The sequence below is a fragment of the Homalodisca vitripennis genome, chromosome X, assembly GCF_021130785.1.
Source record: "Homalodisca vitripennis isolate AUS2020 chromosome X, UT_GWSS_2.1, whole genome shotgun sequence".
In the NCBI taxonomy this organism is placed as follows: domain Eukaryota; kingdom Metazoa; phylum Arthropoda; class Insecta; order Hemiptera; family Cicadellidae; genus Homalodisca; species Homalodisca vitripennis.
This window is the reverse complement of record NC_060215.1, coordinates 147,038,541-147,064,793: the sequence shown is the minus strand read 5'-3', so window position 1 is coordinate 147,064,793 and position 26,253 is coordinate 147,038,541. Positions and strand designations below refer to the sequence as shown.

General features: G+C 35.9%; 1 protein-coding gene across 4 annotated transcripts in view; it reads left to right on the top strand.

Moving 5' to 3' along the window:
• The window catches only part of LOC124369988, a 38,431-nt gene extending 12,885 nt beyond the window's left edge, over positions 1 to 25,546 (top strand). Inside the window, exons 2-5 of one of the 4 annotated variants that reach the window (XR_006923138.1) lie at positions 1,905 to 2,112; positions 2,927 to 3,164; positions 16,581 to 23,764; positions 23,839 to 25,546. Coding sequence is in view for 1 of the 4 variants with exons in the window: in XM_046828243.1 (XP_046684199.1) it covers positions 1,905 to 2,112; positions 2,927 to 3,164; positions 16,581 to 16,760 (626 nt within the window). In the remaining 3 variants the exon portion in view is untranslated. Of the gene's footprint in view, positions 1 to 1,904; positions 2,113 to 2,926; positions 3,165 to 16,580 lie in introns of all 4 variants that reach the window. The other 3 variants (XR_006923137.1, XR_006923136.1, XM_046828243.1) reach the window with 3 other exon arrangements.
• Positions 25,547 to 26,253: the final 707 nt, after the last annotated feature.

The following is a 26,253-nucleotide window of genomic DNA, read 5'->3' as shown; positions in this document are numbered from 1 at the left end:
AAATCGTTCAAGTCCAGAGGTTTTTTTCCAGGTTAAGGATCTACTCCTCTTTTCGTAATCTTTTACGAGAGCTTTGCTGTAGGAGAAAGTTACTCTTCAGCCTGGCTCTGGCCCTACCTGAAGGGTTTCTTTACCTATTACCTTGGGTACAGAATAGATACAGACTTTTGAATACCAACTGCCTTTTCATTTATCTGAATGCCCTTGTGACCTGGCACCCAACTGAGTGTAACTCTGTTCCTCTTTGCCAGTTCCGCTAGTACATACTTACATTTCCATGCTGCTTTTGGGTCAAGTGCCTTTAATGTTGCCTGACTATCTGAATACTTACATACACTTACAGTATTAAATATTCTGCTCCTTTTGGCTTCATTTCTAAGGGCCTTCTGGTGCATGATTCTATTGCCATGACTTCCGCTTGGAAGACCGTGGCGTGATTTACCCGGGGCACTGTTACATTTGCTTCTGGCCCAAATATATCAAACCCTGCCTTTGAGTCTAGGCGTGATATATTTCCATTTAAAGTGTATGTGAAAAAGGGAATGTCCTAAAATAGAAGGTTGGAATCATATACAAATTTATACCACATTTTAAAAATAGGATATTAAAATCATATACAAAATATAACACATCCTAAAAATAGTAGATATAGTATATACAGATGTATACAATGTCTTGCAAATAGTATATTGGGATCTAAGTGTTTAAAAAACATTTCTGACATTTTATCATATACTTTATACAAATTTTAAGTAAAAAAATAAAGAGTTATTCACAATAAAAGTATACCGTGATCATTTGATTTTATATTTTTTTCTATCAACCTCCCATAATCTTTCCATTGTTGCATGAAATTCCTTGCAATCTTCTACACCTGGTTAAACTCGCTTTCATAATGAACCATTTAAATGAAAATATTTGTCGTTTTATTCTTTTCATAGTTTCTGTTTTGCATGCAGAGGCTCATGTTTCTTACGTTACTTTTTACTCCTAATTCTGGAGAGCCATTATCCTCCAACACTTGACACTGTTACACTTTCCCTACGATAACATCCAACACTGGACACTGTTACGCCTTTCCCTATGATAACATCCAACACTGGACACTGTTACACTTTCCCTATGATAACATCCAACACTGGACACTGTTACACTTTCCCTACGATAACATCCAACCCTGGACACTGTTACACCTTTCCCTATGATAACATCCAACACTGGACACTGTTACGCCTTTCCCTATGATAACATCCAACACTGGACACTGTTACACTTTCCCTACGATAACATCCAACCCTGTACACTGTTACACCTTTCCCTACGATAACATCCAACCCTGTACACTGTTACACCTTTCCCTATGATAACATCCAATACTGTACACTGTTACACCTTTCCCTACAATAACATCCAGCACTGTACACTGTTACACTTTTCCCTATGATAACTTTAAAATTCCTAACTTAATTGATACTGCTCTCATGGCATATTACAAGAATCATTGTTTGTCAATCCAACACTATGACTACACCACTGACCTGAGCCGTAAGTTCTCCTACTTTGTAGGAAATCTCTGTGCTGTGTAATACTCCTTTGAAGAAAGTTATATAGCTTTGTACTTTCCTCATTCAAATCCGAGTTGAAGTAACTGGTAAAAATCTGTCTGTACTGTTTAAGCTCAATCTAAGGATCTTCCCTAATAAGGTCCACGAATTATATCTGTCTAAGTGAAGTTTCTCTAAGATCTTAAAGTCCAGCCAATAAAAAATGAATGGTACTGTGTTAAAGTTTTCTGTTGTGTAAAGTTTGTTTAGAAAAATATACTTTAACAGGTTTAAACTTGTACTGTTGTAGAACTGGTAAGTGGTGGACAATTTTATAATCTTTGTTGGTATTTGTTAAAGGAACATACGAGTCAGGAATAGCTTCGTATAAACACGTCTATTTCAACGCGACCCGGAACACAGGAAAAATATGGTCTCTGACTGCGCTGTGTGTGATAGCTCTGTACGAGGCAGTGCGAAGGTTGGCTGTCTTGCTCCTCAACAACCGTCTTCGCCACTCCATGCTGATTCTCTTCCTTTCTTCCATATTTTCACATTATTATTCTTGGTAAGTAAAAGAGTTCACCTGTAATTGGTACTCTGAGGTGATTATATACAGTTAGAAAAAGAGTTTTAGAGAAAGAAAATGTATTTGTAATACATAATTACTGAACAAAATAACATAAATACGAGTAGCTTAGTGATAACACAACTAAACATAATAATATTAAGGGTAGTGAAAAACATGCATAATCATAAATTAAAGTAATCTTACAACATACTGATTTAAAAATTAGTAAAGTATCCATCCATTAAAATAATTCACATATTTAACCCCAAAGTTTGCCACCGGTGACCCAGACTGCATCACACTTGACACCCATGCAAAACATCTGAGACCCTTGTCCTGTATGCTTGGCAAAATAAGACTTACACTAACTGTGAATTTCTTACTGAGTTACCTGTTTTATCTGTCAGTGGAATTTGTAAATTCCATAAGTAATATAATAAGTAATAATAATAACATAAGTTCGTACTGTGTTAGTTATTGGATTTATTTCATACATGGTAAGTACAAGGTATACGAGAATAAAACTGAATCTAATTTGTAAACCTAGAAGTGTTGCAGTAGTCCATAATTTTATATTATATTTTGTATAATGGGCAGAATTATATATATATATATGAGATTTTCTGTCCATAATTGTAATTATCATACCATATTAAGAGTTTACCTTTAAGATTTCTTGTTATGGGAGTTGTTATAGCTGCATTCTATCTTATTAGTTCATTTGGCAGTTTTTAGTATTATCATGAAAAGATTGTTAAAGACCCCAGATCACAGTAGAAAACTACAGTTTATGTAAATGTTTTCTTCTCAGGTGGTCATTTTTCAACTACTGGAACGACGACTTCTACTCTCAGTGGAATCACCAACTTTTCTTTTCTCTAACGGAGTTGTTCTCAACACTAATAGTCTTGCGATTGGCTGATTCTCGTGAGTCAGTCCGGCCGTTTAAAGTGCTACCAATTGTAGCTGTGGCAGCAACGCACATCGTAGCGTCTTCCTGGGACCAGTTCCTGGACAATGTGGTCCGTGGTGAGGGCTCTGCCCACCAGGTAAGTTCACACAAGTATAAGCGTTATTAGGAAAATAAGGTTTTTTGCCATTTCGTTAACACACTAACATTCATGATGAATAGCGAAGTTATATAATTCTCCAAAACTCTAATATAATTCTTATAAATATAATCTGATCTGTCATGCTTTGTGATTCTTCCTTAACTTGTCATCATCTTTGTACATCTGGCAGCCAACCTACCAAATCAAGGCTATATGGCGAATGACCAATCCCAGTCTGCATGTGGCTGCATGTGACCTACAGTTATTGTGTATAAAAAACAATACTAGTAGATTCGTCTGACCCTCGACAAATTACAGCACAATTATTCACTGACAGCACTGCACAAAGGTCATGATGAATATTCCAGCTTTTATTTTTGTGCACACATTGAATGAATTACATAGGTAATTCACAGTGGGGGAATTTGTGGTATAACAATTATTATTATGACACACAAAATTTCATTAAATGTGTGGGATAAAGGCACTTTCACTCATAGTCGACCGAAAGGAAGCTTATGAGCTTATATAAATATCTTATACTTGTGGGAGATATTAACATAGACAGGTTTAAGCCAGACATGGACAATTTTATCTTAGAAGAAGTTGCTACACACAAAATTAGAAGACTCTCTTGCCAACAACCCGCATCACCCGCTACACATCGACGTCCATAGAGTTTATCTGTACCAGCATTCATGACTGACATAGATACCGTTGTTATTAATACTGGACTCTCTGATCATTCTGCCAAACTACTCAAGATAAGCAATTTTAACACACACAAACTTAACCACACTTAAATGTACAAAGACACTTTGGAACTGAGAATCTCTACAATCTAAAATGTCTCCTGTCAACAGAAGATTGGGAATCTGTCCGACTTGCACCTGATGCCGAATCTGCGTTCTGTAACTTCTAAAGTCATACAAACAGCTGATATGAAGAAAATGCCCTATGAAGAAAATTAAAAATAGGAGTAAAATCCAAGGCTCAGCTACGAAAAATTAGGTCAAACGTGCTAACATTGAGGCCCTAAATAAATTCGAAATTATAGGAAAACAAAGATGTAATGATAGACATATAGAAACAATTTGAAAGGAAACTAAGAAATCGTGCAAAATTTTAATGCATATGCCGACAACAAAACTAAGGCTTTATGAAATGTCATAAACAACATAAGAAGGGGGAACAAAGTTAAGGACCATACGATTAAAAACAAATTCATCAATGATAATGAGGACAATCAAAGCTCTTTAACGTTTATTTTACACAATTTGATGAAATGACTCAAACTAAAGGAAAATTCTCAAGATGGTGATGAAGAAGACAAGAGTGTGGACTTAAAGCTGACCCTTACAAATGTAACAGAACTGAAAGCCATTATAAACTCTATAAAATCAACATTAAGTGCTTTTAGTTTTCCAAATAGACAACTGTGATTGAGCCAGTCAAAAGCTTTGCTGAAATCTAAAAATAGACTGGTGACAATGCATCCCTCTTCTGGTTTATCTAAAAAATGCTCTACAAGTTGTATTAGAGTAGTTGCTGTTGATCTGCTTTTCAAGAAACCATGTTTATTTGTAGCAGGTTGTTTTGCTCTAGACTTTTGCTGCTTGGAGTTGTTCCAAGACAATCTCTTCAATCACCTCTGAAATATACGAGAGAATGAGTGGTAACTTTCTATTTCTATAGCAGACCCCTTTTTGTACTTTGGATACACTTTAGCAATTTTAAGTTGAGCTGGAAAAATTCTTTCGATTTATTTATTATAATTGTATATTTATAAGAAGTAGTCAGTTATTTTTTACAACATTTTGTGAACTTATCGTATATAATATCTATTCCTGCTGATCTTTTAGGTTTCATAGTGTCTACGGCTTCTTCTACTTCTTTCTCTCCTACAAATTTGAACTAGAATTTATTTACTGTTATTGACATTGTGTGTTAGACGCTGAGCCCAAGTTGGCCAGTGCATCAACTCTTTCATTCCCAGAGATCCCATCATGACCAGGAACCCAACAAACAGTCACAATGTTGATTCTGGCAAGGGAAGAAACTACTTGATAACAATCCAAGTTAAGTTTGCTAATCGTCTTACTCCTTATACCACAGACGAAGATTCTCAGTAGCACATTTCATTATGGCTGTGACTTCTGCTTGAAAAACTGCGGGATAAGGACCCATAGTGCCCATCAGCTCCCTACAAGTTCTCACTCCCACAATTCTAGTGGCTGTGCCACTTTTTGTTTTAGAGTCATCCATAAACCGTTCTAGCTCCGCTGGTGGAAGAGGTTTCCTTCCCTTCAACCAATCCTTCTTAGAAGGAATAATGATCCTAAAGGGTTTGTTAAAGGAAAGTCTTTGTGGAATCTGATCATAGACCATATGCAAAGCACGATGCTAATTCTGCAGTGCCCCTGTTGCAGCCCGAAGCCTACCAAAGACCTGCCTGCTTAAGATAATAGGCACTTGTCTTGGTCATAGCCTAAATGACAATGGGTGAGATTGAGGCAGCAGTCTAGAGCTGGACCAGGCGCAAAAGTCCCAGTGATAGCAAGGCAAGCCAACCTCTGGATGCTAGCCGGACTAGCTGTGCAGGTCTAACCACAAACACATGAAGCCAATACAAAAGTCCTAGTGATAGCAAGGCAAGCCAACCTCTGGATGCTAGCCGGAACATGAAGCCAATACAAAAGTCCTAGTGATAGCAAGGCAAGCCAACCTCTGGATGCTAGCCGGACTAGCTGTGCAGGTCTAACCACAAACACATAAAGCCAATACAAAAGCGTTGGGTTAAGTCACCAAGACCCACATAAAATTTCTCTTGATTTCTTTGGTTTTTTTGTGGATGTCTCTGGGAAAGTTTAATACAGCTACGTGCATGGTATGGTCTGATTTTAATTTTCTAAATTTATTTAAATAAAACAAATTTAGATTTCTGAATCATCCACCAACAAGGGACCAAAAACTGCATGGACATGTTTTATTAACAATCAAAGGCGTACCTCTAGCTGTGTTATGCCCTTTTTCCTTCCTGATCATGACTTTCTTGTTATGTCAAGATGGTAGAACAATTGCAAAATACATTTAGTACTCTTAACAAAAATTAACTCTCAAAAATCTGAGTTGTCTACATACATTCATAAAGGAACTCAAACTGAAACATTCTTACACTTCACCCCTCAGCTTACATCTGCCTCCTCAGGCTTTCTAATTGATCTTGCACAACTAAAGGATAGACAAGACAGTTTGAAACATGCTGTTAATGCCCTGACGACACAAATTCAAGATATACTTAATAAAGTACCTTTTAACTAAAAAAAAAAAAAAACAGATTACATCCTGTGAGCCATAAGGCCCTGGCCAAACAACTACTGACCAGCAGACGAAGACTGGGGGAGACCGTCAAACCCCGGCACAAATACAGAATTACATCCTGTGTGTCACAAGGCTCTGGCCAAACAACTACTGACCAGCAGACGAAGACTGGGGGAGACCGTCAAACCCCGGCACAAATACAGAATACATCCTGTGTGTCACAAGGCCCTGGCCAAACAACTACTGACCAGCAGACGAAGACTGGGGGAGACTGTCAAACCCAGACACAAATACAGAATACATCCTGTGTGTCACAAGGCCCTGGCCAAACAAATACTGACCAGCAGACGAAGACTGGGGGAGACTGTCAAACCCCGGCACAAATACAGAATACATCCTGTGTGTCACAAGGCCCTGACCAAACAACTACTGACCAGCAGACGAAGACTGGGGGAGACTGTCAAACCCAGACACAAATACAGAATACATCCTGTGTGTCACAAGGCCTTGCTCAAACAACTACTGACCAGCAGACGAAGACTGGGGAAGACTGTCAAACCCCGGCACAAATACAGAATACATCCTGTGTGTCACAAGGCCCTGGCCAAACAACTACTAACCAGCTTACGAAGACTGGGGGAGACTGTCAAACCCCGACACAAAAACAGAATACATCCTGTGTGTCACAAGGCTCTGGCCAAACAACTACTGACCAGCAGACGAAGACTGGGGGAGACTGTCAAACCCCGACACAAAAACAGAATACATCCTGTGTGTCACAAGGCTCTGGCCAAACAACTATTAACCAGCAGACGAAGACTGGGAGAGACTGTCAAACCCGGACACAAAAACAGAATACATCCTGTGTGTCACAAGGCCCTGGCCAAACAACTACTAACCAGCTTACGAAGACTGGGGGAGACCGTCAAACCCCGGCACAAATACAGAATACATCCTGTGTGTCACAAGGCCCTGGCCAAACAACTACTGACCAGCAGACGAAGACTGGGGGAGACCGTCAAATACAGAATACATCCTGTGTGTCACAAGGCCCTGGCCAAACAACTACTGACCAGCAGACGAAGACTGGGGAGACTGTCAAACCCCGGCACAAATACAGAATACATCCTGTGTGTCACAAGGCCCTGGCCAAACAACTACTGACCAGCAGACGAAGACTGGGGAAGACTGTCAAACCCCGGCACAAATACAGAATACATCCTGTGTGTCACAAGGCCCTGGCCAAACAACTACTGACCAGCAGACGAAGACTGGGGGAGACTGTCAAACCCAGACACAAATACAGAATACATCCTGTGTGTCACAAGGCCTTGCCCAAACAACTACTGACCAGCAGACGAAGACTGGGGAAGACTGTCAAACCCCGGCACAAATACAGAATACATCCTGTGTGTCACAAGGCCCTGGCCAAACAACTACTGACCAGCAGACGAAGACTGGGGGAGACTGTCAAACCCCGACACAAAAACAGAATACATCCTGTGTGTCACAAGGCCCTGACCAAACAACTACTGACCAGCAGACGAAGACTGGGGGAGACTGTCAAACCCAGACACAAATACAGAATACATCCTGTGTGTCACAAGGCCTTGCCCAAACAACTACTGACCAGCAGACGAAGACTGGGAGAGACTGTCAAACCCGGACACAAAAACAGAATACATCCTGTGTGTCACAAGGCCCTGGCCAAAAACTACTAACCAGCTTACGAAGACTGGGGGAGACTGTCAAACCCCGACACAAAAACAGAATACATCCTGTGTGTCACAAGGCTCTGGCCAAACAACTACTGACCAGCAGACGAAGACTGGGGGAGACTGTCAAACCCCGACACAAAAACAGAATACATCCTGTGTGTCACAAGGCCCTGGCCAAACAACTGCTGACCAGCAGACGAAAACTGGGGGAGACTGTCAAACCCCGACACAAATACAGAATACATCCTGTGTGTCACAAGGCCCTGGCCAAACAACTACTGACCAGCAGACGAAGACTGGGGGAGACTGTCAAACCCCGACACAAAAACAGAATACATCCTGTGTGTCACAAGGCTCTGGCCAAACAACTACTGACCAGCAGACGAAGACTGGGGGAGACTGTCAAACCCCGACACAAAAACAGAATACATCCTGTGTGTCACAAGGCCCTTGCCAAACAACTGCTGACCAGCAGACGAAAACTGGGGGAGACTGTCAAACCCCGACACAAAAACAGAATACATCCTGTGTGTCACAAGGCCCTGGCCAAACAACTACTGACCAGCAGACGAAGACTGGGGGAGACTGTCAAACCCAGACACAAAAACAGAAAAACTCAAATAAGGTTTTTACCACAGAACCTGAACTAATAAGTATAAAACCCTTAGACACAAGTTCAAGGTGGTAACAGAATTGTTGTAACTTGGATCACCCCAACCTCTGCTGTCTCTATTGACGCAGTGTGTACTAATTTAAGCCTAGACCAAATAGTAGCGCAGGTTATGTAGACTGGTATCTCCAATCATACCGGACAATCATGCTCACTGAGTTTGCCTACCTTGCCTAACAAACCTACGATTTCCTGTAGAAGAACACAAACCTAAGAAATTTTAATCAACTGAAAAGTCACTTAGCTCTAGAATCGTGGGAAAACGTCTTCAACACTAATGATATCAACGAGGCTTATAACAAATTTATAAGGTCTGTCACTTTAATACTTTATCTTACCTGCTTGCTAAAAAAAAATCAAGAAGTAATAGAGGGTCCAGAAAGAAGATATTCTGGGATGAAGAAGCCAGAGAATTGAAGAGGCTATTCTTGGAGGCCAATAACCAATATCTTTTAAGTGGTAAGAAGGGGGATAAATGAAAAGCAAACACATTAAAGAAAAGTTATGACCTGAAGCTAAGAGAACTTCGACACACTTCCAGTGCTAATCATATTATTGACATCTGACAACAAAAGCAAGTCTATTTGGGACGTGATCAACGGAGCGGCAATCATCAAGAAGTCAACAAGTCCTTGATTGTAAATGGAGAAAGCATACTGGATTCTAAGATAATACCACACCACTTTAATCAGTTCTTCAGGGATCTTTTCTCTCTGAAAATGGCTAGTCATTTCCCTACACAAAAAAAGAAAAAAAAATATAACACAGAAAACTATAGGCCAATATCATTGATTGCAACCTTCTCAAAGATTATTGAGAGAATTATTTTACCAAGGCTCTTTCGACATATTGATATCAATGGTCTGCTTACTGAGAGACAGAGTTTACAAAAACCTTTATTTCAAAAACTTACATAAATTTACAGAGTCAAGTGCTTGGAAGCACGTGTGACTTATTATTACAATATAACGCAATACATTAAACAAAATATACATGCAGTTGTTCATGTAATTCAATGTGTTTTTCTTATTTTTATGTTTTCTTCCACCATGGTGCACAAATACTATACTCTTACCAGTCCATAACATATACTTAATTTACTACTTATACAATCCAGATTTTAACAAGAACCATCTCACAAAAACAAGGTAAAAATTAACAAGCATAAATATATTAAGTTTTAACAAATAAATATACAGGGTGATTCGGTTAGTGTTACCGGCGGCACTTTCTGAGCTGATTGTACTATAAAAAATAAAGAAAAAAAGTTCATATAAACATGGGTCCGGAAATGCTTCCTTACTGGGTTATGGCCAATTGAAGATTTCACCAAAAATTGTGTGCAGTGAGGTCAAATAATGATTTGCCGCGTGTTTATGAAGAAGATTATTTATAGGCGAATGCAACTTTTTCTAACGGATGTTTAGATGAGAAATTGAATAAAGTTCATCTCATAGCTGTATCTCATTTAGTTTTTTTGTTATACTACAAAAAACAGAAATAAAATAATTTTTGAAAACACTTTTTTAAGGTTTTAACGGACAATTTATTTTTGTTAAATAGGCATTGAAGACCCACATTTTTACAAAGAAACTTGCAGAAAATTTAATTCTGAATAAAATTATGTGCCACACGGCTATTAACAGCGAAGTATTAGTTTCTGGAATTTAATTTTACAACAAAACATTATACCAAGCAAGAAATTCCAAAAGCAAAGGAAAACCGCATTTTAATTGACATAGAGTAGCCTACACATAAGATTTATTAGGATGCAATTTAAATTAAGTTTTAAATAAATTATTGTTTTTTCATCTAAACGCTTATAATACTACGTACCACTTTCATAACAGGTGTTCAAAAATCAGTCCTTGTACTTCAATACACTTAGCAGCTCGCTTTCTGATTGATCGAGTTATCCCTCCGCAACGCTGCAAACGATTGTTTTTGATTTGTGCGGCGGCATCTTCAATTCGATTTATTAACTCTTCACGTGTATTTACTTTTTCCTGGTACACCAGGTTCTTCATCCAAACCCCCATATACAGAAATCTAATGGAGTTAGATCTGGTGATCTTTGGTGGCCAAGTGTGTGGTCCACCGCGGACCAATCCATCGCCCGGGAAACTGCTCGTTTAAGTGCATTGTTACATTATGGGGAAAAGTGGGCAGGGGCACCATCATGTTTCATAAATAATATTGCACCTTGCTTGCTAATGGAACATCTTCTAATAATAGTGGTAGTTGTTCTGTAAGGAATTCTAGGTACATGCGGAATTTAGATGTCCTCGGAGAATGAATGGTCCTATTAATCGATCATGAATGAGTCCACACCATACATTTACACTAAATCTGTGTTGAAAGTTGCGCACGATTGTACTATGTGGATTTCCCTCTGCCCAAGTGTGTTCATTGTGAAGGTTATTGACGCCATCTCGGGTAAATTGAGCTTCTTCAGTGAATAAAATGGTTCTATGATGTTGACGGTTTCTAATTAACCAGTTGCAAAATTCCAATCGAAGAGGAGGATCTGTTGGTTGAATACTTTGAACTTGTTGTTTATGGTAAGGGAACATGCTATTTTTGCGCAAAGTTCTCCATACTTCAGGCTGAAAGACACTGCGAATCGCCTAGAAAGACGCCGTGTACTGACACCAGGACTGCGTTCAGTAGCCATGATTATAGCCTCTTCCATATCTACATTATTCTGGGCAGGGCGATCCCGATAATTATTAATACTAGGAAGTTTACTGTTACTCTTAGGGTACGAAATGATCCACTGATCGTTTTTGGGTTTGGAACTCTGCGATTAGGAAATCGTCTTCGGTATTCTGCAGTAGTTAGCGGTTGCATTTCCGTCACAAACGCCTAAGAACAAATACCATGTCCGGCATATTCTTCCGTTGTAAATAACAAAGGCATTGCAATTGTGATAGTAAGTTACTTTAAAATTACACTTCACTAACAAACGAGTAGTAAATTAATTGTATTAAATTGCAATCATTAAACTAGTACAGAATTGGTAACAAAATAATTTGGATTCCTCAATAAATTGCAGTGTATTGTTGAACAGCTGATTTGTGATACCAACTTATAAAAACATAATTTACCTTCTGTAAAGCTAACGTGACAAAGATATGTAGGTAACATGATGTAACCATTTGGATAGTCCTAAAAAGTAATAGTATTATTGTTTTTTAGTTGAGCATTAATCTATTAAAATCGTATTTACAATTGTATGCTAATCAATTATTTGTGTAACTTATATCATTACATTACGGTGTTTATTTACTAAATACGTATTTCTTGCTTGGTGGAATGTACTGTTGTAAAATTAAATTCCAGAAACTAATACTTCGCTTTTAATAGCCGTGTGGCACATAATTTTATTCAAAATTAGATTTTCTGCAAGTTTCTTTGTAAAAATGTGGGTCTTCAATGCCTATTTAACAAAATAATTGTCCGTTAAACCTTAAAAAAGTGTTTTCAAAATTATTTTATTTCTGTTTTTTGTAGTTATAACAAAAAAACTAAATGAGATACAGCTATGAGATGAACTTTATTCAATTTCTCATCTAAAAATCCGTTAGAAAAAGTTGCATTCGCCTATAAATATCTCTTCATAAACACGCGGCAAATCATCATTTGACCTCCTGCACACAATTTTTGGTGAAAATCTTCAAATTGGCCATAACCCAGTAAGGAAGCATTTCCGGAACCCATGTTTTATATGAACTTTTTTCTTTATTTTTTTATAGTACAATCAGCTCAGAAAGTGCCGGTAACACTAACCGAATCACCCTGTATAAATAATAAAATATTAAATATCAATTTTTGGCCAGAACACTTTCTATCCCCATGAACAACCCAAAACAGTAAGATCAACAAACAATATTCAAAATATCAACAAGCATATATAAATAGATTTAACAAACAAATAATTATCAAAACAGCAATAGAGTATTATAAATTTAAAAAAATATCAACAAGCATAAATATATAAATAGATTTAACAAACAAATAATTATCAAAACAGCAATAGAGTATTATAAATTTTTAAAATATCAACAAGCATAAATATATAAATAGATTTAACAAAAAAATAAGTATCAAACAGTAAATAACAAATATAAAATACCAATGACAAATATAACGCAATCAGACAACAACAACATAAAATAGTATGTAAGTATTAATAGAATATATTTTTTCATTACTTTCCGCTACATACATTTTAAATCTGGGTCTCGAATAAAATATTATGTCATTTCCTAATTTCAAAATACATTTATTTATTATTTTTGGTACAATATAACAAAATTGTTTTCGAGTGATTTCCTTTCTAAAACATGGGACAAGAATTGACAATCTATCTGATGATCTTGTATTGACCTTGTTTTCCTTAATATGATACTTATCTATGTGTTTATGCATATAAATTGCTGAACATAATACATATAGTTTATTTAAAGTTAGTATGTTGTTTTCAAAAAATACATGAGAAACTCTATCAAATTTTTTTAAAACTAAAAACATTTCTAATAGCAAACCATTGTGTCATACGAATTGGTTTTAAAATATTTTCATTACTCCCCCCATAATGGATTATTCCATACCTTAACAGACCCTCAAACCAAGAGAAATACAGCTTTAATAATTAGTTTGAGGCAAGGAATTCTCTCATATGAAATAGGGCATAATTTACTTTCCTCAATTTTTTCACTAAATAATTACCATAAACGTCCCATTTTAACCACGTATCAATAATCAAACCTAGGTATTTAATATTACTAACGATTTCAATTGGTTCACATACACAATTATATTTACAAAGGTGCTTGTGACAATAAAAAGTAAAGTCGTGTTGTAGATCTTCACAAGTTTTCTCTCTTTCTGAATATACCAAACACTTTGTCTTAGATGTATTTATTAGGAGTTTATAATCTATTAGCCAGTTTGACACAGCTTCCAAATCATTAGAGATCGACAACCTTAAACTAGTCTTACTATACGATGAACATACTAAAGCTGTATCGTCTGCATATGCAAAAATCTGAGAATTTAGTTTTAATTTTAATAGTTCATTTATATATATAATAAACAAAAGGGGTCCAAGAACACCTCTCTGTGCCACTCCATACTTCAATTCCATAGCTGCACTAGTATGATTTTCGATTTTTATTACTTGCTTCCTATGTTTACAAAATGATTCCAACCAGACCAATGCATTACCCTTAACTCCGTACCCCTTCAGGTGCCTCAACAGTATCTCTATGTCCACAAGGTCAAAAGCTTTACGGAAATCAAGGTAAATTGCAACTGTAAATTTACTTACATCCAGCGACTCAGCAATATATTTTATATGTTTCTCTATAGCAACATCTGTACCTTTATTATGCAAAAAACCAAACTGATTATTAGCTATTATAGAATTGTTTAAAAAATACATTAACAATTGTTGTTTTATAATAGACTCAAAAATCTTTGCCAGAATGCTAATCACGGATATAGGTCGGTATGACAAGAATTCTTGTGGATTTCCAGATTCATAAATTGGCACAACAGCTGCGACTTTAAAGGCATTGGGAAACACACCCTGCAATAACGATTTTGAGAATATATGATTCAAAACAGGAACAAAAACATTTATATTTTTCTTTATAGTTATTATATTAATGCAATCTAATCCACAACTTTTCTTGTTCTTCATTTTACTTATTATGTCATAAATACAATTTTCTGTAATATGAAAATCCTCAAAATATGAATCTAATTCACTAAAATTTAAATTATTAAATAAGTCATTGCCAAATGACTCTTCTCTCAATTGGGCCGTTAAATTTACAAAATATTGATTAAACTGCTCAGCAACCATTACTTCATTACCCTTCACCTCTGTTACAGCCCCGTTGCATATAACTGTATGTATTTTACTTTTTTCTTTATGCGTGATGCTCTTAACGATTTTCCAATATTTTTTTGTGTTTCCATTACTCCTATCCACCAGAGATGAATAGTGACTCAATTTAGCCTGCTTAACCTGTCTGCACACCAATCTAGATAAAGTAATGTACCGTGTCTTAATAAACAAAATTATTTCTATCCTTGGCATATAATTTATATAAATAATTTTTTCTATTTACTAACTGTACCAAATCATCTGTAATCCATGGATTTCGCCTTCTATTACTACTATTAATCTTCTTCAGTCTACAAGATTGATCATAACATGTATTGTAAATATTATAGAAACATTCAACACTTTGATTTACATCAACAGACTCATAAACGCTAGACCAACTCGCAGCAGAAAGCCTATTGCGAAGTTTTTTGTAATCCACAACTTTACAAAACATATACTTAGAATAGTTATTTATACTGGGAATATTATTTTTAATACTTATTAAATTGGCATGATGATCAGTAATACTTGACTCTACTACTTCACAATCAAAATGTATTGCCTTTGTGCTGCGAATTAGTACATGATCCAAACAAGATACATAATTGTCAACTATTCTGGTAGGTAACTTTACATAATTTATAAAACCAGAGTCAGCATGGGTATATGAGGGGCAGGTCAACAGTGACAGGTTTGGAAGATCTGGTTGAAGAAATAATCAACAGCATTGAAGATGGCAAAAGTGTTACAGGAATATTCTTAGATCTCAGCAAATCCTATTTGTTGCTTGAGCCATGATCTAATTCTGTCAAAGGTGAGTTATTTAAGAATTAATAGAACAGCACTTTGATGGTTTGCCAGTTACCTGGAAGGCAGATCTCAAATCGTCGAACTAACCTATTCAAAAGTGAAACATGCAAGACGAGGTCTACTCCACTAGCTGTCTCTAGAGGTGTCCCTCAGGGGTCAGTGTTGTGGCAATTTTATTCATATTGTTTATTAACGATTTACCATCTTATATCAACCCATATGGCAAATGCTTCATGTGCGCTGACGATACTGTCATCTTATCTTCACACAAATCTGTGAACAAACATAATCTCAGACTGCATTTGAAAAAATCGCTTGCTCAATGACCATTCTAGATGGTGGATGAGTTCCTGTCCTGGAGCAACTTTGATGGAATGTAATTTTTTGACCTCCCTACCCCTCCCTCTCACTCCCCCCTCTCCCACTCCCTTCCCTTTCTCTCTCAATCTCTTCCTCTCTCACCCTCTCCCTACCCCTCCTCCATTTTATGAAATATGCATTTTATAGGAACCCTTTTCTTTATTTTCATGTGTTAACTATTTCTCATAATTTAGCAGGCTATTTTATAATTACCCTGTATATCTTCTGATAGGTTTTAGATATAGTTTCTGTTGAATGTAAAAAACATTAAAGTTTTGAGATGATACATGTTCATGACAAGCCGTTTTAGTACCACCTCTGACCAACATGACTCGAGTAACATCTTAGAATTTTATTAATTTGGATTAATTACTTTAATTTATCAGGTTAAAAGTTACGGCTCATAGTTGCAACAAAATACGTTATCCGATTGTGTGGGAATTCACACAAGTGAAATGAGGGTGTTAGTTTTGTTAGGTAGTATCAATTTTGAGAAAAGAAAGTTGAAGATGAGCAACCCTTGAATGTATCATTACGCATTTTATTGCAATACTCTGATTAAATCTTCCTATTTCATTGATAATATGTTGTCAGTTCCATCTTGATGCAAAATTGAATCAATATTGTTTTTACAGGTTTTGAGAGATGTCTGTTTTATGGTGCCTGACATCTTGCATGTTGTGTTGCCTCTGTTGGAGCTCCTCTGCGTATGCTCTCATAGCCACAGCCTGCGCAGAGACTGTTTGCTGTTCTGCATACTGCTCACTATAGGTCTCGTCTTCAGCATTTATACCAACTCTGTTAATGATTGGTGAAATGGTGGAAGGATGTATAGTATCGTTCTATTTTGTTTCGAATCAGTTGCATTCATAAATTATTGTCAATAATACTGGTGGAAAAAATTACTACCGCTAAGATTTAACAATGAAAAAACTATGAAAATATATTAGTATACAGCTATAACATACACAGGCTAATATGGTAATTTTTCAGAGTCAAAGTTAAACTTTTAATATATGACTTAAAAGAATAAAAAGACTCACAAATGGACAAGAAATAACTGTCAGTAGTCATGTATACACACACTAGCAAGGAAGAGGTTATAACAAAGACTGGACTGTATAGATAGATAAGGCATAAGAAAACATTTCAAATTAGAAACCTGTGACTACTTAATGGAGAATGTAGAAATACCACTCCTTAGTTCAGTGCCTAAGGTTGATACTTTTGGACTGTTTCTTTTGTGAGTGTCATAGGTAAAAACAGTCATAGAAGATAATACAGTGTCTTCCTAATGTTAAATAGGAAATTTTTAGGTACATTTATTTTTTTTCCACATTCTATTAAAAAAGTAACTGGACTGGCGTTGTTATGTTGGACTTACAGCTTTGAGACCTATAATTTTTTATAGTAGTTCCCTTCTGATGCAATGCCATTTCCATAATTTGAAACAAAGTTTTGAAGTAACTTTTTTGAACATCGTTTGTTCAACCCATAGAAACAAACTCATATTGCTGTAAACATTATAAAAAAGTCCCTTGACAGAAAAACAGGAAAAATATGTTTTCCTCACTTTGCTGTAATTTTGCTGAACTTTCTGGGTCTTTGAATACTTAGAACTTTACACATAGACATGTATACAACTAATACACTCTTCACAGAGTACTCATATAAACTTTTAATATTAAAGTTTTGTTACAAGTTCATCAAAGTTTTAAAATGAAATTGAACAAAAGTAGGCGGAAAATGATTATTCCTGACATGTTAAAAATGCTATGAAGATGTTTTAGGATGTGAAACAATTGTTTCTTGACAGTAATTACTGTAATTACTGTCAAGAAACAAATCAACATATTTTCATCTAAATACACAACTAAGATTTAAGAATGAGAAGGGTCTCTACCAAGCTTGTGCCTCACGTTCTGACTGTCTACAGACCATTGATAAACTATCACAGGTTAGTGGGTCATCTTGGAGCTTGGTTAATGAATTTTACCTGAAGATCTAGGTATGAGAAGGGTCTCTACCAAGCTTGCGCCTCACGTTCTTCAACAGATCATTGATAAAATATCACAGGTTAGTGGGTCACATTGGAGCTTGGTTAATGAATTTTACCTGAAGATTTAGGAATGAGATGGGTCTCTACCAAGCTTGTGCCTCACGTTCTGACTGTCTACAGACCATTGATAAAATATCACAGGTTAGTGGGTCATATTGGAGCTTGGTTAATGAATTTTACCTGAAGATTTAGGAATGAGATGGGTCTCTACCAAGCTTGTGCCTCACGTTCTGACTGTCTACAGACTATTAATAAAATATCACAGGTTAGTGGGTCATCTTGGAGCTTGGTTAATGAATTTTACCTGAAGATTTAGGAATGAGAAGGGTCTCTACCAAGCTTGTGCCTCACGTTCTGACTGTCAACAGACCATTGATAAAATATCACAGGTTAGTGGGTCACATTGGAGCTTGGTTAATGAATTTTACCTGAAGATTTAGGAATGAGATGGGTCTCTACCAAGCTTGTGCCTCACGTTCTGACTGTCAACAGACCATTGATAAATGTATGTCAATTTCTGACTGACAATCAAAAAGAACTTCGAGTTCAAAAATCTTGAGTTTTGAAATAACAACTTGAAATGAATCCTGATTTTCCGTCGAACGTCATCAATGGTGATGAGTTATGCTGCTACAGTTATGACCAGATACAAAGCAACAATCAAGCCAATGGAAGATGGCATTATATAAAAACAAGTTGTCAAGTCAAATTAATGCTTATTTTCTTTTTTGATGTGAGAGAGTTTGGGTAGTCAATTGAGAGTTTCTTCTTCCAGGTCAGACTATTAATCAGGCATTTTATTTGGAAGTTTGAAGAAGATTATGCTGCAGTGTTTCTTGAAAAAAGACCTGATTCGTGGCAGACTAGAGACTGGCTTTTCCATCATGACATTGCAGCTGCACACACAGCTATCTATTTTACACACCTTACTTCCTGACCTAGCTCAATATGATTTTTTGTATTCCCATGCATGAAAAGGAACATGAATGAACTTAGATTGAACAATGTAGATGACATGAAGAAAAAAGTGAAGGTGCTGTCAACCATTACCGAAGATAAGTACAAACATATTTTTGAACAGTGGAAGCACCGATTCGACAAATGTATAAAGTGTAAGGGAGAGTAATTTGAAGGGGATAAGGTAGTTATATAAAAAAAGTAAAATACATCTTTAAAAAAATTATTCTGGTTTTTTTGAGTACCCGCTTGTATTGACAGATTTAAAATGAATATTATTTAGCACTTTATAATAGCTGTTTAGTCATATCGTACATTAGAAATCGTGGACCACATTTTTATCCTTCTCGTGTTCTAAAACGGCACTCATATGGCTCTATTTTCTGCTTGACATAGTTTTATTTAAATAGTGTATTAATTATGTACAAGTTACTTATTTATGTTATGGAGTAATAAGGTAAACACGGTGTTATATGAGGGTTTCACAATTGTTAGATAAGTTTTTACCAATAAAATACATGTAAAATACAAATTATTTGTTACATTTTATAGCTAATTGTATAGTTGTTCAAAGATATTAGGTAAATATATTCTGAAACAAATAATTTTAACAATACATAATTTTTTTATTAATAACAATTACACAATGCAAAACCATTTTTAAAGAAAGAAAACAATATATTTTTATATCAAAAGTACTTGCTCCAGGTGTACAAGGCAAATGGATTACTTGTTTTTATATAAAATCCATACTTTAAGTGATACTTAATTAATTCTTATCCAGTTACCTGTTCCACTAGGTTAGTTCCACATTCCAGATTCCATTCCTTGTGCTTGTTCGATTTGTGTGACCTGTGCTACACCCAATTCTTGTACCTCTCGCAGTTAACCCAGTACTGATGATTTGTTTTCATAATGGGTGTTCAGTATTTTATTACAATGTACGAGTATCATGTATTAATCGCTGATCAGTAGTTGTAAGAAGGAAAAGACAAAATTGTAGCCATAAGGCTTCCAAGGGACCAAACTATTCAGAATGATAATTTTCTAAACAATAAATGTCACAACTTTAATCGTGCACTTTATACAGTAGGCCTATGCTCATTAATTGTTAGCTTGAAAAAGCGTGTATCTTTATTTGAGCTGTAAGCAGGTAATTTAATGCTGTAGTAAAATATGGCTTTTAGCCTTTTTATTGGCTTTTGTAATTAACGCTAGATCTGTGGATTTAAAAATGTTCAAAGTGGTTAAATATATTTTCAGCATTTTGGAAGTTTATTAAAAAAATCAACATGCATACTATGTTATACAAACGTTTAATATAGTTTTTCTGTACAAATCTAGATTACTGTTGTGTTGTAAAATAATGAATGTAAAGAGTTCGTTTTGAGCTTCTTCTTCGCTGACTTCTTTTGGATCTCTTAAGACGAACATGACTCCAGATTCCAAGAGTCAAGACTGTGACAGCACCAGATTCCAGACACTGCAGTAAGAGAAAGGTGAACTGGAGCTAAACTCAACATTTACATTGAATCAACCCTTCCCACCATAGCTACATTACGTGAATGAAGTCAAAATTACTTTTTACGGAAGATTAATGCACTTTTGTATAACTTTGCATCCTTATTGTATAAACCTACCAATTATTACTGTAACTCTTTTTATAGCGTAGACACGAAAAGAAAATAACCTTCCAATGTTGTAATTGGCCTGTCAATAAAATATCCATATTATAACCAATATAGCAAATTATTTGTGATTTGGCGGTAATATTTTGTATATACCAAAGTATTCTTTGTTTTATTTTAGTAAGTACGATCATTCTAATGTATCTAGCCAGGTGAAAACTCAGTATATTATGTCATGGAATCTCTTCTTTTGATAGTTTTCATGCATCAACATGAGAGCGTTAATGACACAGATCTAGGGTAATCTGTTAGTTTTATAATTACAATGACAACGCACTGTCCTCTCATTCCATTCGCCTAATCAGCTAACCTCCTGTTATTCCTAGTTCTTAGGCTTACATGGCTGCTGTCTTAACTAATATCAAAGTCTTCGGGTTCACACCGAGTTGAAACATTGCTTGTTAACGTATGTTTAACCAAAACTAGTTTTGTACCATGTAGTGTGAATCAAATGACTTTGGTGTTAGTTAACTCCAATTATCTCTATGAATACCTCGACTCTGTATTGTTAAGGGCCTCTCTATGTACTTTCCTTCTGTGCTCGTCGTCGTGTACTCATGAAGCTCTGTGCCGCCACACGGGATCTTAAATATTTAAGCCATTGTTTTCTTTTTCACACTTTACTACCTTGTGTGCGATATTGGAACATGTTTTAGACACGGGTATGGCTATTAAATGTATGAATATTTAAAACCTCCTCCAACTGTTCATCTATTCTCATCCCAAGGAAATTAACAGAACAGGTACATGTTTATCAAAAACCCCACAAATACTTAAGGACCCATGTGTATGCACAGTGTTTCTACAGTTACATAACAATAATTATTAAATGTTGCTCAGTGTAGTATTATTGTACATTGGTTGATGAACAGTAATACCTCATTTTGTGTAAATATTGACACAAATAAAAAAAAAAAAAAATTGACAACACTTTTAATATACAGTAGTATTTATGTAGAAATTGTTTTAGCTCTACTTTAAATTTAGTATGATATATTTTTTCTCTGTTATAGTTGTGGTTTGCTCCCAATTTTTTGATATTTAGGTATTTTGGGTTTTTAAATCCTCCTTTAGATTGGCCTGTATGTATACTAACAAATGTAACCATCAAAAACTTAGTTTTGCCGTTACAAAATAAATAACAGAGAAAAAACAAATATAGAAAGTACCTACCAATATAGTATTGTACAAACTTGTAAAATATTACCGTATATTGATTCCTGTGTACAATGGTAATTCTATTTTTGATCACTATGCAACTAAAATGCTCCATGGCAACCTGTCTAGCATTCGTCCATAAGGCTCCTTTTATGTGACTCCTCTTGAGTCAAAAACTTTAGATAACCGAATTTGAAAATTAATCACAAACTAATCAGTTAAACTGAAATAACGGGAGATACATTAAAATGAAGTTGGTTTACTTTTGGATTTAGATTTATAACACAAATTATTATTAACAAACAATAACTTCTGGTTTTTATTTTGATAACAACAAAAAGTTACCAGTTTTTTTGTGCTTTTAACCAAACTGCAACTTGATTTCGGAAATTCATAACTTGTAAGTATGAAATTCTAAAATTTCATACTCGTAAGTAGTACTTTTATAAGAGGTTGGTCGTATTAGGTTAACAAGTTTCTGAGGGATGAATTTTGAAGTTGCAGTTTCATTGAAAAGTACCTAAAAAAGTAATACCTTTTTCGCTTTTATCAAAATAAAAACTAGGAACCGAGAGTAGCTTCAATGTACTCTACTACTATTGGCCATAGTGAGCTTTACACATGAACAGTTCATAATTTGTGTCACATGTCTACCTCTCAGTTCATAATTTGTGTCACGTGACTACCTCTCAGTTCATAATTTGTGTCATGTGACTACCTCTCAGTTCATAATTTGTGTCACGTGTCTACCTCTCTGTTCATAATTTGTGTCACGTGACTACCTCTCAGTTCATAATTTGTGTCACGTGTCTACCTCTCAGTTCATAATTTGTGTCATGTGACTACCTCTCAGTTCATAATTTGTGTCATGTGGCTACCTCTCTGTTCATAATTTGTGTCATGTGACTACCTCTCAGTTCATAATTTGTGTCATGTGGCTACCTCTCAGTTCATAATTTGTGTCACGTGACTATCTCTCAGTTCATAATTTTTGTCATGTGGCTACCTCTCTGTTTATAATTAATGGCATGTGGTTACCTCTCAAATCCCATTTCATGTAGAGAAACTGGTGGCTACATACAAGTTTTTTTACACAGTACAGTTTTGGTCGCATGGTACTGGTCTAGATTAGTTTTTAAGTTATTGGGCTTATTTTTTGAGAGCCACAAGCATATTTTTTTATAAGTCTTATCTTAATGAAACAGTGAATGTTTTAACTGGCCGAATACAGGATTACTCATGTAGGTGTCCTATCAGAGCAACCTATCACTGAGATGAGTGCTCAGATCTTCATACTATGAAGTTGACAAATGGAGTAGCTGAAAAAGTTCCCTTTGTCTTTCTTGCAGTCTTTTCCTAAAATATGGAAACAACATTAATTTGTTATTGTTAGAGACAGCGAATGCAAACATTTCTTTTAAAATAGTGTTCAACAGATAAGGCACAATAAATTTAAACTGAAGAGCTAAATAACTGCACATGAAGGCTGTATTGCATGTAAAGGTTATAAAAAGAGAATGGCAGCAACCCTGTCATGTGAAAGAGATCATAGAAATAAGTTTTCACCTTTACCAAGCTTGATGTTTGAGATGGAATCTGTTAAAGATTCTATGTATCTGAACAATGTCAAAGCTTTCACTGGTGTTCTGATTTACAAGTACCTCACACTAATGTGTATTCTGTGTCAGTTACAAAATCTATATATTTTTAAAAATATTGTAAATGATGTATATATTGCTGACTTTATGGTAGTAGGTTAAATATATTGTTTTGGTGCTTGTTGTAACTGCATAATTGCAATCTGTGTATTTTATTCTTATCTTTATTTTTCTGAATATATTGATATCTTATGTCGATCTTAGTTCTAAGAATTACGAGGCCGATGTCATCACTAACATCGAAGTTGTCCGGTTCACGCTGCAGTAAACATTGCTTATCAGAGGTGTGCAAGGGTGAGGTGGTGGTCAGACTGGGTGCCAACTTTAAGGGGGGAGGCGGTGGTCAGACTGGGTGCCAACTTTAAGGGGGGAGGCGGTGGTCAGACTGGGTGCCAACTTTAAGGGGGGAGGCGGTGGTCAGACTGGGTGCCAACTTCAAGGGTGAGGCGGTAGTCAGACTGGGTGCCAACTTTAAGGGGGGAGGCGGTGGTCAGACTGGGTGCCAACTTTAAGGGGGGAGGCGGTGGTCAGACTGGGTGCCAACTTTAAGGGGGGAGGCGGTGGTCAGACTGGGTGCCAACTTCAAGGGTGGGGCGGTGGTCAGACTGGGTGCCAACTTCAAGGGTGGGGCGGTGGTCAGACTGGGTGCCAACTTCAAGGGTGAGGCGGTGGTCAGACTGGGTGCCAACTTCAAGGGGGAGGCGGTGGTCAGACTGGGTGCCAACTGCAATATTATTTACATGTGAAGATAAAGTTGCAACTTACCCCTTTTGAAAGGTTATCTGCCAGGCCTGTTGGCTACTCAATCCGCTGCGGTGGCGCAACATCTACCCTGAAAGGTGGCCTCTATGCTTTAGGAAACCGCTATCCTACCCTGGGCTTTCCTACTTTTACTCTAAGTGTGGCCTCTCTGTGCTATACAGGCACCGCTATCCTACCATGGGCTTTACTCATTTTACTCTCAATGTAGCCTCTCTATGCTATACAGGCACCGCTATCCTATCCTGGGCTTTATTCCAATTGCAGAAAGCTGTGCCAGTAGGTATGTGTATAATTAGATGTTCAAAAGTGTTCAGTTCAGTAAAGTGGTTCTTTCCAACATATCAAATCTTTGTTTTGATTGCTATTTTTTCATATTATTATATAATTAAATTTTGAGCATTATGAGTTAATTTAAAAAAACTACTTTTATCATAACTATTTTAGATTATCTTAAGGATAATAATTGACAATTTCATAACACAAAATTCCACTCTTTAAATTCCTTACTCGTCCATGTAATATTTTTATAATTAAATTAAATTTAGATTACCCCTGACCAGTTACAGTGGGAAGTTAACGTGTATCTGGTTAGTCTGTAGCATTTTCAAAATCTTCCGTGTTTATATTTTTATTCAAGTATATGTTTTTAGGAATAAAATGCAGAAAACACTTTAATAAGTATTTATGATTTCAAAGCATTTTAAAGATACATGCCAAATCTGATAGGAATATAGTTTAGCTGTTTAAATAAAAACTGCTGTTATGTTTTTATGAATGAATTAACTATTTATTCGAAATTTTTCTGGATGTTCGCTTTTTCAGGAAATGTATCCACAAACTTTTTAGTGCTCTAGCAAATTGTAATTGTGTTCTTCTTTGACTTTTCAAGTGTGCAGGTAAACTTATGTTTTACATTTAGACTTCCAACTTGGTAAATTTAAATAATAGTTTTATTTTACTTTAGGCGTGATTGTTTACATGTGTACCCTCGATAATGAAACAGAATGCCGCCCTGGGTGCTAGATATCCTGGGCATGCCACTGTTGTTTATACATTCATGTTCTTGGAATATTTTGGCTCAGTCCCTTCAGCACATCCATACAGACTAGTGCTTATTTTTGTCTGAAGATGGATCTCTACAGCGAGACCGAAATATTTCAAGAATGTGATTGTGTAAGTGATGTTTATATAAGGTGTTAACTGGAAGATTTTGATGTTAAGAAGCCTCTAATGTTGATGTTTAATATTAGTAGATAATACCATACTCTTTGATTGTCATCGATGGTTGGTTTTTAAAATTATATTGGTTTAATGTTTTACTTTGCAGTGTGGTTTTATTCCATTTCACCCATATCCATAAAGTTGTAAAGCTCTTACAGTTCTTAGTAATGATATATTTGACCTCTTAACGGTTTTATTTTTGTATCTAAAATTATGTTGTTTTGCTGAGTTGTTGGTAATTTTCTTCCAGGGACAGGTTTGTAGGTTTAGATACATACTAAAAAAAAGTAGTTTTCAAATTTTTTAAAGTATCAACCACTAAGTCATTGTCACTATCATGCAAGCGAAGCCAATCGGTTTATTGTGCGTCGGGAATTTCCATGGTACAATAAACACTAGAAAGTCGTCATAAAACACTCAAGGACGGGTGATACGGTAGCTGTGTGCACTGTGCGACTAACCAAGGAAGTGCACAAAAAAATGCACTAAAACAAAAAATAATACATACTACATACAGAAATGTTGTGTAACTACAGCTAACTATGGGAGGTGGAAAACTCATCTAATGAATAAACTGCTAAATTTATTATATATTCTTTGAGCATTTTCTTAAATTTTGACCAATAATTCTCTTTTTTAATATTTTCAGGAACACATTTTAAATATGTGTTACCTGCATATGAGGGCTTTTTCTCAAAAATTTTAACCTGTGAGGCTGAACTATCTCATTTTTCCTCCTAAAATTATAAGAGTGGGATAATGGTATTGATTTTGCCTCTAGTTCTTGTTTTTTGGCAATAGGAAT